The sequence below is a fragment of the Rhodotorula toruloides genome, assembly GCF_000320785.1.
Source record: "Rhodotorula toruloides NP11 unplaced genomic scaffold Scaffold8, whole genome shotgun sequence".
NCBI lineage: Eukaryota > Fungi > Basidiomycota > Microbotryomycetes > Sporidiobolales > Sporidiobolaceae > Rhodotorula > Rhodotorula toruloides.
In genome coordinates this window covers 65,848-80,060 of record NW_015622968.1, presented here as the reverse complement: position 1 = coordinate 80,060, position 14,213 = coordinate 65,848, and the positions used below count along the sequence as shown (strand labels likewise).

At 61.8% G+C, this 14,213-nt stretch overlaps 6 protein-coding genes across 6 annotated transcripts in view; 3 read left to right on the top strand and 3 right to left on the bottom strand.

The window, feature by feature from the left end:
- Window positions 1-1,568: 1,568 nt before the first annotated feature.
- RHTO_07709 (reverse transcriptase-RNase H-integrase) lies at window positions 1,569-2,461 on the bottom strand (the record flags this gene model as incomplete). Its single annotated transcript, XM_016421365.1, has 2 exons — window positions 1,569-2,081; window positions 2,288-2,461. The coding sequence occupies 2 exons, from the start codon at window positions 2,459-2,461 to the stop codon at window positions 1,569-1,571; spliced, it is 687 nt and encodes a 228-aa protein (XP_016273958.1).
- Window positions 2,462-2,773: 312 nt separating this feature from the next.
- On the bottom strand, window positions 2,774-4,459 carry RHTO_07708 (alpha tubulin; the record flags this gene model as incomplete). Its single annotated transcript, XM_016421364.1, has 5 exons — window positions 2,774-3,492; window positions 3,555-3,849; window positions 3,911-4,184; window positions 4,278-4,326; window positions 4,453-4,459. The coding sequence occupies 5 exons, from the start codon at window positions 4,457-4,459 to the stop codon at window positions 2,774-2,776; spliced, it is 1,344 nt and encodes a 447-aa protein (XP_016273957.1).
- Window positions 4,460-5,287: 828 nt separating this feature from the next.
- Window positions 5,288-7,860, top strand: RHTO_07707 (uncharacterized protein; the record flags this gene model as incomplete). The annotated part of the gene is made up of 2 exons (XM_016421363.1): window positions 5,288-6,912; window positions 6,978-7,860. The coding sequence occupies 2 exons, from the start codon at window positions 5,288-5,290 to the stop codon at window positions 7,858-7,860; spliced, it is 2,508 nt and encodes an 835-aa protein (XP_016273956.1).
- Window positions 7,861-8,443: 583 nt separating this feature from the next.
- RHTO_07706 (MFS glucose transporter) lies at window positions 8,444-11,469 on the top strand (the record flags this gene model as incomplete). The annotated part of the gene is made up of 16 exons (XM_016421362.1): window positions 8,444-8,494; window positions 8,559-8,598; window positions 8,731-8,821; window positions 8,881-8,903; window positions 8,964-9,028; window positions 9,094-9,192; window positions 9,270-9,419; window positions 9,479-9,611; window positions 9,676-9,882; window positions 9,950-9,959; window positions 10,038-10,178; window positions 10,605-10,814; window positions 10,880-10,954; window positions 11,010-11,054; window positions 11,117-11,305; window positions 11,367-11,469. 16 exons carry the CDS (start codon window positions 8,444-8,446, stop codon window positions 11,467-11,469), a joined length of 1,632 nt encoding a protein of 543 aa, XP_016273955.1.
- A 420-nt stretch (window positions 11,470-11,889) lies between these two features.
- RHTO_07705 (zinc finger, RING-type domain containing protein) lies at window positions 11,890-13,110 on the bottom strand (the record flags this gene model as incomplete). Its single annotated transcript, XM_016421361.1, has 1 exon — window positions 11,890-13,110. One exon carries the CDS (start codon window positions 13,108-13,110, stop codon window positions 11,890-11,892), a length of 1,221 nt encoding a protein of 406 aa, XP_016273954.1.
- A 473-nt stretch (window positions 13,111-13,583) lies between these two features.
- Window positions 13,584-14,213, top strand: part of RHTO_07704 (transformation/transcription domain-associated protein) — a gene marked incomplete at both ends in the record, with an annotated part of 12,222 nt that continues 11,592 nt past the window's right edge. The window contains 3 exons of the mRNA XM_016421360.1: window positions 13,584-13,728; window positions 13,824-13,984; window positions 14,055-14,195. Of these exons, the coding sequence (XP_016273953.1) occupies window positions 13,584-13,728; window positions 13,824-13,984; window positions 14,055-14,195 (447 nt within the window). The remainder of the gene's footprint in view (window positions 13,729-13,823; window positions 13,985-14,054; window positions 14,196-14,213) is intronic.

The following is a 14,213-nucleotide window of genomic DNA, read 5'->3' as shown; positions in this document are numbered from 1 at the left end:
TCCTATCCTATCCTATCCTATCCTATCAAACCGGGACATGCTCCCTCAATGCCTGCCGTGCCAAATTTGACACAATTTGCAACCCTATCTTTCCTTGCGGCAAGGAGGAAATCCGTGAACACCTGCTCCTTGCCTGCCTGCTCTACGACGACACCTGTCACTCGCTCCTGCAACACCTCTGACTCCGCAAACTTTCCACCACCGGCTTCCTCCTCAGCAATCCCGCCAACCGCGACTCACTTCTCAACTTCCTCACCTGTGCCGGCAACTGACAGTCACACAGGCAGTCAAGAAGGACATTAAGTAGTAGGGGGAGGACAGAAACCGCAAGCGGGACATTGTGGGGCGCGCCCCAGCCAATCCTTCCTCCCCCTGCTCCCCTTTCCGGCACCCTCCTCCTTGAAAACTTGCCCAAACCGCCTCAAATGCGCTCTCCACTCCCCTTATGTACTACACTACTTGACCCTACAACACCCCCTCAACCCACCGCCACTACGCCGAAGCCCGTCGGTGTCGTTCATCCAGATCTACGTCAAAAATAGCCGTTCCTTCCCGCAGTTCCTCTTGCTTTTGCTTTTTACTTTCTCCTGACTCGCCACACATCGCTCTACCACTCTACCAACTTTGCTCTGATCCTAATCCTCCCCCCTAGCCTCAACGCGATTATTCTGTTCTCTCCTCACTCACTCGCCACTGACTGTTTCGCTCCCTCTTTGACCACTCTGATGCTCTCACCACATCAGTGATTTACCGTCCTCACTGTTTTGTGCTGTGGCTGCCAGTCTCTGCTAGTTGCCATGGGCTTAGAGCCTTAGACCCAATCTGACTTGAGACACGATTTCTCTCTCTCTCACGCAGACTGCTGGGTCGATCCAGAGGTCTCCGTTGCCCTTTGTGACCCTGCTGACCAACTCATTGTTTCGCAGGACCGCCATCATTGACCCGAAGCAAGCCTCTCTCTTCCTGCTCGGAAGCCAATCCCTCGATTAGCATCTCTTCCGCTTCTTCCACCCTCGGCATGCCATGTGCAACAACTCCAAACAGCCAGAGCGGGGTGGCGGGTGTAAGCTGAGCGGCGGCGGCGGCAACTCGGAGGTGGGCGGCGGCTGAGGGCCTGAGGCGGCGGGCATCCGAACTAGTATGTCTCCCTTGCTCACGCGAGCTGTGGGGATTGTGTCGGGCCTACCAAGGGTCTGACGGACTTCTCAGATGCGCAAGGCCGGGCTGGGCGTCGAGGTGGACGCGGTGACTGGAAGGGCGATGACTTGTCGCTCAACACTGGGTGGACTACAACGAGACTGTGAGGACCAGAGCGTGTTGCAACTGGTTTATCCCGTCAGTGTGAGTGTAGGGATCCGTAATACAGAGTCTACACACCTGGTTTGTCCCGTCAGTGTGAGCGTAGGGTGCAAACCAGGAAGCACCCGCCCGCGCTCGCCATCGTTCAATCAGCATGTGTCCTCCGCTAATATCCGTGGGAAGACTGTCTGTCTTACACCCTTCCCCTCCCTGAAGAGCGGATGCCTTGCGTTCCCGCTCCTTCCATCGCTTCAAAGCCTCCGTGTCCTTCAAGTTCTCCAGCGGTTCCCTTCCATTGTACGCGTCCGGGTAGCCGCGCCACTTGACCAAATAGGCAGCCCGCGGCCCTTGCCCTTCTCATCGACAATCGCCTTGACCTCGTATTCCTCCTCGCCGTCGACGTCGATGGGTCCGGGTCGTGGCGGTTCGCGGGACGGGAAATTGTTGGTGTCGTTGGGGTTGTAGCATTTGACCTTTGAGATGTGGAAGGCCGGGTGCGACTTGTCGACGTGCGTGAGCTGGAGACGATAAGTCGAAGTGTCGGGAAAGACCTCGACAACCTTGAACAGTCTGTCCCACCGTGGGAAGAGCTTTGCAGCTTGTTCGTCACCATGCTTAGACTTGTAGTGCATCCTCCTGTCCCGCAAATCAACGAGGACGAGATCGCCTTTTGCGAAGGTCTCCTGACTCTCCTCGTCCGACCTCCGCTTGTTCGCCTGTTCCGCCTGTCTGACCTTCGAGACTGCAAGTGTCTTTTGCACCTCCTTGAACTTCATGTTCCACTTGTCAAGAAGCAAGTCAACCGCTGGTAAGTTGGAGGGAGTCGAGAGGCGAGGCAAGAGGGAGGCGGGTGAAACTGAGGACGAGTTTGAACGGGGATTTGCCTGTCGAAACGTCCTTGGCAGCATTTAGAGCGTACTCAGTAGTAGGCAGGAAATGCACCCAGTCTTTCTGCTGCCTTGTGACGTACTGCCTCAAGCCCTCAAACCTGGACGGCCGTCTTGTTCATCCGCTCGCGGCTCCCGCCCGTCTCCGGGTGGAAGGCCGTCGACATCTGTAACTTGACACCAAGCCACAAGTGCAGCGTGTGACAGAAGCGCGACGTGAACAGCTTGTCCCGGTTTGACATCATCCGCTCGGGCAGCCCGAACAGCGAGACCATCTTCTGAACACCACCTCCGCTTGCCAGAGACGCTCTGTGGGGTCAGGAGCTCAGGAAAGCTCTGGATTGTCCAGAACTGTGAGGCGCACGCTGAAACCGCAGAGTGAGCCCGCGGCGCCCCATTGTGTCGCCTCTCCCTCGCGGATGCCCTGCGGACGCCTTGCCGCTTACTGCATCTCAGGCTCAGTAGAGCACACACAGTAGAGAGGCGCATCAAACTGGCATTACCGCAAGGAAAAGCGAAGAGGGGAACAGAAGAAGGGAAGAGAGGGTGAACAAAACTCCAAAGTCCCGTCCGCACACTACGGGACTTTAGTACTCCTCGCCCTCGGGCTCGCCCTCAGCCGCTACCTCCTCGTAGTCCTTCTCGAGTGCGGCGAGGTCCTCGCGCGCCTCGGAGAACTCGCCCTCCTCCATGCCCTCGCCGACGAACCAGTGGACAAAGGCGCGCTTCGAGTAGAGGAGGTCGAACTTGCGGTCGAGGCGGGACCAGGCGGTGGCGATGGCGGTCGTGTTGGAGAGCATGCAGAGCGAGCGCGAGACCTTGGCGAGGTCGCCGCCGGGGACGTTCGCGGGCGGCTCGTTGCAGATGCCGAGCTTGAAGCCGGTCGGGCACCAGTCGACGAACTGGATCGTGCGCTTGGTCTTGATGGCGGCCACAGCCGAGTTGACGTCCTTGGGGACGACGTCGCCGCGGTAGAGGAGCGCGCACGCCATGTACTTGCCCTGGCGCGGGTCGCACTTGACCATCTGGTTGTTCGGCTCGAAGCACGAGTGCGTCAGCTCCGAGACCGAGTTCGCCTCATGCGAAGCCTTCGACGCCGAGATGATCGGCGCGTAGGTCGCAAGAGGGAAGTGAATCCTCGGGAAGGGAACCAAGTTGGTCTGAAACTCGTTCAGGTCAACGTTGAGCGAGCCGTCGAAGCGGAGCGAGGCAGTGATCGACGAGACGACCTGGGCGATGATCCTGTTGAGGTTCTTGAAGCCCGGCGACTGGATGCCGAGGTTCTTGCGGCAGATGTCGTAGATCGCTGCGGGTGCACGAACGAGGTCAGCTTTGGACACGCGCACGGAAGGAACCCTGAGTGCCCACCCTCGTTGTCAACCATGAACGAGCAGTCGACGTGCTCGAGGGTGGTGTGGGTCGTGAGGATCGAGTTGTAGGGCTCGACGACCGACGACGAGAGCGAGGGGGCGGGGTAGACCGAGAACTCGAGCTTCGACTTCTTGCCGTAGTCGCCCGAGAGCTTCTCGAGGAGGAGAGCGCCGAAGCCGGAGCCCGTGCCACCGCCGAACGAGTGGAAGACGAAGAAGCCCTGGAGGCCGTCGCAGTTGTCGGCGAGCTTGCGGATGCGGTCGCAGGTCGTGTCAATCAACTCCTTGCCGACCTGCGCGTGCAAGTGGAGTCAGCTGGGGCGCGACCGCAGAGGCCAGAACGGGAGTACGCACAGTGTAGTGTCCGCGGGCGTAGTTGTTCGCAGCGTCCTCCTTGCCGGTGATGAGCGTCTCGGGGTGGAAGAGCTGGCGGTAGTCGCCCGTGCGGACCTCGTCGACGACGCTCGGCTCGAGGTCGACGTAGATCGAGCGGGGGACGTATTTGCCCGAGCCCGTCTCGGAGAAGAAGGTCGAGAACCCGCCGTTCGAGTTCTGCTTGTCCGGGTCCTCGTTGATGATGCGGCCGTCAGGTCCGAGGCCGTGCTCGAGGCAGTAGAGCTCCCAGCAGCTGCGTGGCAAGGGCGACGAGCGTCAGCAAAGTCGCGAGCGAGTCGTGCAGGAGACGCGTCGAGGGGTGGGTAGGGCGAAGCAACAAACTCACGCGTTGCCAATCTGGACACCGGCCTGTCCGACGGAGATGGAGATGATCTCTGCGGATGAGAGACTGGTCAGCTTGCAATAGGCGAGGATTCCCCGCTGGACGACGCGTCTGGCACGTCCCCCTTCGAGACCACCTCGACGAGTACGGCGCGCGCAGGCAAGAGCGTAGCACATACCACGCATGGTGACTCGAGGAAGAGGGGAGACTGGTTGTCGGGGTGCGGGACTGTGTGTGTGGGAGTGGGTCAGCGACGTTGAGCGAGGGAGGGGTGGGACGAGAGCGCGTTTCATCGTTTCATCGACGACACCGTCGCGCGGGGGCTGTTTGCGATGTTCAAGGCGACTCACAGTGTAGGTGGAAAGGTCTGAGGGGCTCTGGCTGGTCCGTGAAGCTACGACGGGACTGCTGAGCGGTGCGGGTGAGGACAAGGAGCGAGCGACCCGATCCAAACCCTTTCGCGTCTCACGCTGACCCACGCTGGGGCTGATGAGCTGCTATCACCGACGGAGAGGCAATCTGCGAGGCTTACAACACCCGTCGCAGCTATCACAGCGCCGCCAAACCCCTCACCGCCTCGTCCCCTCTCACTCGATATCCGTCTCCGTCGACTCTTGCTCGCTACCGGAGGCAATGCGCTGCAACGTGCGACCCAGACTGACGAGATTTTGCGGAGGTTGCCTGTACCGTACAGCCATCGTCATCCGCTCTAATCACTCCCGCACCTTGTCCTCGCTCACGGGCCTCCTGACGCTCAGGCAGAGGCTCCTGTCCAGCGACCGAGCTCTGCTACCCGCCTTGTCTCCTTTGTCCGTGCGACGCCTTGTTGACGGCAGCCTATGCGACGTTCCCTCGCGCCGATCGCCTCGAGGATGCACCTGCTTCCATCCATCCGCGTGTTCTGCTGCTCCTTTTTCCTGCTCCTCGTCACCAGCGCAACGGCCCTCTCAGCGAAGTGTGAGTTCACTTCCACCCATATTGGAGAAGACGACGCTGACTGAGCATCACCACAGATGAGCACCCTCAAGGCGGCCTTGCGCTTCCCGCCAGCGTATCCTCCTCCTCCTCCTCCTCCACCGCCCGAGCCTCAGCACCGCACCCTCACGTCGCGTTTCTCCGCCGACACGCTCATCATCAAGTCTCCACCTCGTCCATTTCAGCGTATCTTCACCTCGGCAAACTCGTCGCCTTCACCTCCCGCCTCTCCCCTCGCCGCGGCGACGAAGCGATACCATCGTCGCATGTCTTCGACAGCCAAGCGGCACGATGCGGATGGCGACAGACGCTCCGCGTCGGACGACGCCGAGACGCGCAGTCGTCGTCGGCCTTCACTCGAAGACCAGCAGCGCAGGCCGCGCCGCTCCCACTCCGCCTCGAGGAGCCGGACGGCAAGCAGCGGAAGCACTACCGCTGCCGAGAAACTCGCAGGCGCAGCGAAGGAGGTCATCGAGAAGCTCGCCCTGCGCCGGCCTGGTCACGCTCGCCAGCGAAGCGGCGCCAGCGAGGCCAGCGTTGAAACGCTTGCATCGGGGCGATCGCGACCTCGCTCGACATCCTCTCCCTCGCCTGGCCCAGTTCGTCCTGGTCGCGTACCAGAGCGACCCGCCAGCCCGCCATTCAAGCTCGTCGACCTTCCGCCGCGCTCCGATTCGCGCAATGCCGCCGTGGCAGACGTGAAGCCGCACGACGCGCACGTTCCAGCACCACCATCGCTCGCGTCTAGCGCTTCCAACGGCGCACACCCAGGTCGTCTCCCTGCACTCGCCGCGAGCCGTCCTCGTCCCAAGCGGATCCCGCCGCATCTTCCGCTTCACCAGCGTCCAACATCCCCTCCTTCGCCCTCCATACCTCCTCTGCGACCCGCTCCGAGCCAGATCACCCTCGACAGCCACTCGACCGCGTTCAAAGCGATGCTCGTCAAGCCGCCGACTTTTGCAGCCATTCTGACCAAGTCTGCCAGCGAGCTGCTCGTCCGCATCGACATCGGAGGCCAGTCAACCTATGCGACGACTGTGGAAACGTTACTCGCGACCCGAGACGGTGGGAACGCCGTGTCTGGCAGATTGGGCGAGTTCGTCGAGTCGATCCTCGACGACGTGCGTCGGACAGGGGCGAAGCTAGCGCGACTCGCCGAGCAGCCTCCTCGCGTGAGGGGTGCGACAACCGAAGTCGATGTCTCGGTGAAGCACCTCGACATTCCAGCGCGTATCCCTACAGACGACGAATCAAGCGCCAGCTCGATCAGCCGCACGCCGTCCTTTGCACCCTCGCCCCTCCCTGCCTCGCCCTTTCCATTCGCCGACGATTGCTTCGCAAGCGACACGGCAGGCGATATCGTCTTCTCCGGCGGCGAGGATCCGGCGAGTCCTATCGACCCGCTCGTCAGTACAGCCGCCGCCGTCATCGCCGCCAAGAACATCCTTTCCGCTTCACGCGGTGCCGGCGCCGGACCAAGTCTGGTTCCTCAGCCTCCGCCGGCTCTCGAATCTTGCGACGTACAGCGAGTCTGCGTGGTCGAGTCGCAAGCTGCTGTCGCGGGGAGGCACAAGTCCATACACCCGGACCTAGGCCACACGCTCAGCTTCGGTCCCGAAATGGCGAGCCCACTGCCTTTCGTCGTGTCCTCGAGCGTCGCGAGGTGCGTCCCATCTCGGATCTTCGACAGTCTGCCGTTGCCAATCACTGACCTCCTACCCTGCTCAGGTACGATGACTGCGCGTCTTTCGACTTCAGCAGCGCATTCCGACAAGGCCTTGAACCCTTCTTCGACGTCGTCCGCGGGCAAGCGCACGAATCGCTATCGCTCCTCTCGCCGCCATCGTGGCCAATAGACTCCTCACCCTCACCGTCATCGCCCGTTACGGTTGCGATGTTTCCTTCGTCGCCGGACGGCGTCATTCATGCCCAGCAGGTCGCTGTCGAACGCGCCTCGCTCGACTACGGTCTCTCGGATGATGCCCTGGAGGAGATGGTCGGCCTCGTAGCAGCACCGCAGCGTGACGGCGCAGTAGCGGCGTCAACTACCAGCGCACGGACGCCTTCGCTGTGCAGCAGCGAGTCCGACGCTCCTCAGCAAGCGGCCTCTGGCGGCGGTTCGGCATGTCGACACCCGACTCGGCCTGTATCCCTCGACGACTTGACGATGCACATCTTCCTTGACCGCACAGACGCCGCTCTGCCCACGGCGACGCCTCACCACGATCTCGATACAGCCTCGCCGTTGCTGCTCGGCGAATCGACGTACGGGTGCCTCCTCCGTTTCTTCCGTACCGGCCGCCTTCCCCCCTCGCTTGTCCTTCCCCGCGACCCTTTGACAACCGCCGCACTCGATGTTGAGCCGCTCTATCTCTCACTTTTCTCACTGAATCCGTCGCCCCTCTTCGCGCTCACGTCCGCCCTTCGAACCGTCGAGGCGGAAGCAGGTTGGCTCGGATGCAGCGCGGTGCAGACGGCGTGCAAATTTGAGCGTAATCGCGTGCAGCAGGTCGTCGAATGGCTGTCGACAACGAAGGCGGGCGCGCAGGGCGGGCAGCAGGGCAATTGTGGTCGAACGGAGGGTCGGCCGGCTAGGGTGGGCTGGATCTAGCAGGGTATCTATCGTTTGTGCGCATGTTATGCAGTCCATTGCCCAGCTTCTGCCATTGTTTTGCGATTTCGAGCCCCAACACCGGCTGTATCGCCCTCGATCTATTCCTCCCTTACACTTGGGCTCCTTACCGCTTGTCGGTACGCTTGCCGACAGCGCATCTGGAACCTCGTCCCTCCCTCCTCACGCGCGCCGCCCGCCTCGCAGGCGAACAAGACGTCTGCGCGTGTCCGCGGCTGCTCCTCTCGCTGTCTGCACGGCGGTCAGGGTCCGACAACACTTGCGCTCAGCTTGCTCGCTTGTGTGTACCCGGCTGGCCGGTGCCTGTCTCCGAGGGCGATACCGCTCGAACCGCCGTCGAGGAGCGGTGAGCGGGTTCGTACGGCGACGCGGCGCTTCGGACCGCCAAGCAAGCTCTCCCGAATAAGATTCGCACAGTGCCACTCCACTGCTGGCGGCGGGGGCTCCAGGCGAAGACACTGCGGGGCCTTCTCTCCGTTCCCCTTTTCCTCCTCGTCTCTCCATCGCGCCGCCTGCTCCTCCTGCCTCTGGGCCTGCACATCCCCTGCTCAATTCGCACGTCATGGCGCCTCCTCCCAAGCGCTCGCTCGTAACTCGCTTCACGACCAACAATGTGCGTCCTCTTCCGCTGGACTTCTCTCCTCGTCGAGCCTCACCTCTGCCCTTTCTCTCGACAGTATGTTGCTGGGATGCTGCCGACGCTGGCCGGCTTCATGTGTGAGTTCACGTGCAGAGGCACTAAAAGACTCGCATCAGAAGTCAACGTGCTTTGAGTCCAAGTCAATCTGAACTGATCGCTTGCTTCTCCCGCCCTTCCCTCTATCCGCGCACCTACATGCCTGTGCGCAGTTGGATGCGACCTCATCTCGATGAGTGGGCAGGTCTCCAACCCCGCCTACCTCGAGCAGTTCAACCACCCAAACTCGAACCTTCAGGGAGCGTGAGCCCGCTTCCTTGCCTCCTCGATGGAGCGAGTGACTGACCGCCAACGCTATGCAGCATCACTGCCGCCATGCCAGCAGGCGAGCTGTCCTTCATGCGCTGCCCTCGCCTCGCGCTGACCCGCGGCTCACATTTGACAGGCTCCTTTGGCGGCGCCCTCATCAACTCGTACCTCAGTGACAAGATCGGTCGCAAGTGGTGTATCGTGCGTCCCGCTCAGCGTAGCGGCCGTTCCTCGCAGTCCACTGACGTCGTTCCGTCTCGCCACAGATCATCAGCGGCTGGGTCTGGGTGCTCGGCTGCATCATCCAGGCCGCCAGCTTCAACGTCCGTACGCTCGTCGCCGGTCGCGTCGTCGCCGGACTCGCCGTACGCGTCTCTCGCTGTATCGCGCTTGATACGGACTCGCCCCTGACCTTCCCAATGTTGCGCCTCTCGCTCCGCAGGTCGGACTCGGCTCGGCCATTGTCACCATTTACCAAGCAGAGATCACTCGCCCGGCCATCCGCGGCCGCATCGTCGCCACCCAACAGCTCGCTATCACGTTCTCTGAGTTGCTTCAATATTTCGTTTCCTTTGGCTGCTCATACATTGCGGTATGGCACTCCTCAGCACCGGCTCCGTCACTCTGCAGCTGACAGGCGACTCCGCGCAGAACGACGCTTCATTCAGGATGCCTTGGGCCCTTCAAGCCATCCCGGGACTCATCCTTGGCATCCTCATGTTTGCCTTCCCCGAATCGCCGCGATGGCTCATGGACCACGGCAGGGAGGAGCAGGCGCTTCAGAGTGAGTTGTCGTTGCTCGCCCAGATCGGAGGACGGAATCGAGCTGACGGAACCCTTGCCCGCAGTCCTCGCCGACGTTCACGCCGAGGGAGAGACAGAGAACGAGCTCGTCCAACTCGAGTACCTCGAGATCAAGCGCCAGGTCGAGTTCGACAGGACGTTGGCCGCCAGGAGCTACCTTGACCTGCTGAAGCCGGAGTACTTCCGCCGGACCTTCCTCGCCTGCATCACGCAGATGTGGTCGCAGCTGAGTGGCAACAACGTCATGATGTGTGAGTGCACGCGTCTTTGAGGCCGTGGGGAATAAGAATGCAGCCTAACTCCCGTCGACCTCCGCAGACTACGTCGTGTATGTCTCCTCTCCCCTTCCCGCCGGTCGACTCTCACTGAGTCATTTGCATCTACTGACGCGTCTGGGCGTGTACAGATACGTTTTTCAGAGCGCCGGTATTGTGGGACGACGAGGCGGCCTCATCGCTTCAGGCGTGCAGTACGCCTTGCACTTCGTCGCGACGATTCCCGCCGTGATTTGGGTCGACAAATGGGGACGGGTGAGTCCTGGCCGTCTGTCACTCGACACTCGACACTCGACGAGAGAGTTTCGGTTGACGTAGTCCTCGATTCCCTCCCTCTCTTCGTCAATCTCGCTCCTCTTCAACGCTCACTCGCTCTTCCGGATAATCGTCACCACATCTAGCGTCGTAAGTTCCCCTTCTCAACCTTAACATTCAGAGAAAACGGTCGCTGACCGCCCGTTCTCCCTCTTCGTTGCTCTTCTCCGCTTCTTCCTGCTGCCCCGACTTCCTGAATCGCGTCCGCCGCATCGCCTTCCCGTGTTCATCATCACTTTTAGCAACGTATGTCCGAATCTGTTATGCTGGCGAGAAGGTGGTTTCGCTGACAATCCGTGATTCTCTCCGCAACCTGCCTTCCTCTCTCCCGCGCCGCCGGTTTCTCCCCTCCTGCGCTCTCAACACCGATGCCGCGATCGCAGCATGATGATCGGCATGTTCGCGATGGGTTGCTGCCTCTTCGCCGTCGGAGCCATCCAAGCGACTCTGGGCCAGCCGCTCCACTCTGGCTCCTCCGCTACGACGACCTGGACCATCGTCGGTCACACCTCGGCCCGCAACGCCGTGATCGTCCTCTCTTACATCTTTGTGATGCTCTTCTCGATGACCTACGGACCCTGCTCGTGGATCTTGTGAGTTGCCGGCCCTTCGTCGTCTGGCTGCCGGACGCCGCCGCTGACGCCTTGAAACCCTGCAGCCCGTCCGAGATCCACCACATGCGCGTTCGCGGCAAGGCAGTCAGCGCTGCGACGGCGACGAACTGGATGTTCAAGTGCGTCTCCCGATCATTCGTGCTTCTACCGTTCGCTGACGCCTGCGAATCGCAGCTTCGCCCTCGCCTGGTCAACTCCTCCGGCTTTCCGCAACATCCAGTACGTCTGTCCCGCCAGTCGCTGTCGGCACTCGAGGCTGACATGTGTGCTGCGGTGTGCAGGTACAAGACGTACTTCGTCTACGGCACGTTCTGCATCTGCGCCGCCATCAACGTCTTCTTCATGTTCCCGGAAACGAAGGGCCGTACGCTCGAGGAGATGGACGATCTGTTCGCCGCCGGTCACGCCTTCAGCGCCTGGCGCCTCTCGTCAGTCCCGAAAAAGACGCTCGCCGAAGTCGAGGCCGAGGTGTACGTCTTGCCCGTCTCTTCTTCGCGCGCTCGCGCTCACCGGCTTCTTGCACACGCACAGGGCCGACTCGGACATGCGCAGCGAGGGCGACAACAAGCACACGATGAACCACATCGAGAAGTCGTCGTCGGACCACCTCGAGCAGGCTGGACGTCACGTCTAGGCGGGCGGTCCTTCTTGTTCCTGGCTCTCCTTTTCTTTTCTCTTCATTCGTTGTTTCTCCTGGATCTGTACCTGTCACGCCATAGCAATGCCAATATCAGTGCTGAAGTTCCTCACTCCCGTTTGTGTCCCTTCTCAACGTGACTTTCTCGCTCGTGCGGTGGAGCGGGAGACGTCAAGACAGTGGGAGCTGACGGAAGCATCAAGGAGAGCGCCTCAAAGGCCGAGTGACACCCAGGGGCGGCGCGAAGCGTCTTCGCAGGGCATCTGACGTAGAGTCTTCGCGCTTCACACGCTGTCGTGCAGCGCAGGAGTGCAGGCACGAATGTAGAAGCTCGGAGATTGCGCGCGCAGGCGGATCAGTCGAGCCGACGAGCGCTGCAAAAACGTCCATGAAAGGCATGACTGGAGAATGCACGCTTCACCGCCTCACCGGCGCCATCCGCAATACGAGTCCGCGCAAACTCTTCCCCCACCCGCCGTACAAGGGCGTCCTGCACACCGGGCAGTGCTTGTTGAGCTCCGGATCGCCTTCGTCGTCCTCGTCTTCCGTCGCATGGGCGGGGGCTCGTCCTGCATACCCACCGCGTGCCGCGCGTCCCCTCCCTCGCGCGCCCGTCGACGTATTGAACAGCCTCGCCGCCTCCCCCATCGGCCCCGTCCTTCCTCCTCTTCCTCGTCCCGCTCCTGCTGTGCCGGCTGGTGGAGGCGTGAGTGCCGGACCGGCGACAAGGGCGGCGTGCAGACACGGTGCGCAGAAAGCATGGCCGCACGAGGTGAGGGCGAGGGGAGCGGGCGGACCAAAGCAGATGGGGCAGGTGAGGTGGGAGAGGGAGGGAAGCCGTTCGCCGTCGGCTGTCGTGGCGGCGGCATTGTTCGCTGAAGTGGTCGAGTCGGCGAGCGGCACGGAGGAAGTGGATGCATCGCGAGCTTTGCCCTTGCCCTTGCCCTTCTCGATGCGTTTCGCACTAACAGCCGCTGCATCTTCAAAGATGAGCGAATCGTCATCATCATCGTTCGCGACGCCCAGCGTGCTGAAAAGCGAGTCGCCAGGACGGATATTCAGGCGTGGACGAGGAGCGTCGATGTTCGCGAGTGGATTCGGACGAGACGAGCTGCCGGACGCCAAGCCGGGCGAGAGGGAGGAGAAGCCTTCGTCGCCGCTGTCCGTGAGGTCGAGAACGGGTGCGGCGTTGCGGGAAGAGCGAGCGGGGAGGGTTCGAGAGCCAGAGGCGATGACTGGCTCGTCGTCGGATTCGGCGGTGGAAGGTTCCTCCTCGTTGTCCGAGTCGACTTTGACGGCAGCCACCGCGCTTCGCGACCTCGTACGTCTAGAAGTACTGGCCACTCGTCCGTCCCTCGCCGTTGCGGCCTCATCCTCCCCGGTAGACGGTTCCCGGTCGCTGTCGCGAGGGTCTGGCGAAGCAGTCCGCTTACGAGGCCTCTTGCACGGCTTGTATGGAATTTCGACTGCAAATCCCGGTCCCGACGAGCTCGACCTGGGTTCCTCGGAGCGCCTTGACGCTCGTGAAGGTCCCGCCACACCTGGCTGTCGAGGAGGGGACGCGTCGTGGGAATTGTCGAAGCGAGGGCGCTTGTGTGGGAGACCGGCGGGGGCTTCTGAACTGGCTCGAGAAGACATGCCAGCCGGACAGGGAGATAGCGGGATGGTGGAGACGATGTGGTGCGCGGGAGAGGCGGTGTGGGTGCAGGAGGAGGGTGGCGACGATTGGACGCCGCGCCGCTGCGTCCAGGTAGTCGAGAGCGTGTCTATGAGCGAGGTCGAGCGAGCAGGAAGCAGCCTAAGCGATGTGCTCGATCTGTCAGAACGAGAGAAGTGATGAAGCGGGGAGCGCGAGGTCAAGCACGACGACAACCGCACCGGTCTGCTCTGTTCGACTTCGAGCGAGTCTGTGTAGCCTTGTGATGGACTGCAAAGGCTACAGCTAGCGCCGCTGATGCGCTGACGACGCTGCTGAGCTGCTTTCGAGGTGGGTTCCCAACGTCGCGAAGAGCGCTCTCTCTCGCTGGAACCGACCCACCCTCAACTCTCGCGCTCTCGCTCCGTGCGCACCGCCACCTCGCGCAGAGCCACACAGTCAGCTCTCAGCGGCCATGGCGGGCCCACCGTCGACCAGCTCGGCCGGAAGGAGGCAGTCTGCCGGCCCAAAGGCGATCCCAGGCGCTTTCGGCGCAGGCTCGCCCCTCGAGGGCCAGAGCTTCGAGACGATTGCAGAGAAGCTCAAGGACCCGTCTGTCGGTGTGCTCGCGTCCTCATCACGTCGCCTGCGCTGCGCTGACTCGTGTTACTCCCCCCTCCTTCACCTCGACCCTCCCTCGCGACCGCGCAAACAGACTACAAGACCAAGACGAACCTGGCGACAGAGCTCCGAGATGCTATCGACATGTACCAGAAGGACCTCGACCTCGGCAAGCTCTTCGACGTCCTCCTACCAGCCTTCACCGACATCCTCAGGACGGGCAAGCCCGCGTTTGTGTCGACTTCGGGCGAGCATGTGAGTCGCGCCCTCCTCAGCAGTGATCGGAGGCATAAGGAGCTGATGTACCGCTCGATACGTCCGCCAGAAACTCCGCAATCTCCTCATCCAGATTCTCCACCGTCTCCCGCATGTCGAGCCTCTGCGCCAGCACGCCCCGTCCCTCATGTCGCTCCTGCTCAAGCTGCTCCGCATCGAGTCAGAAGACAACGCCGTCCTCTGCATGAAGGTCATCATCGACCTGCAC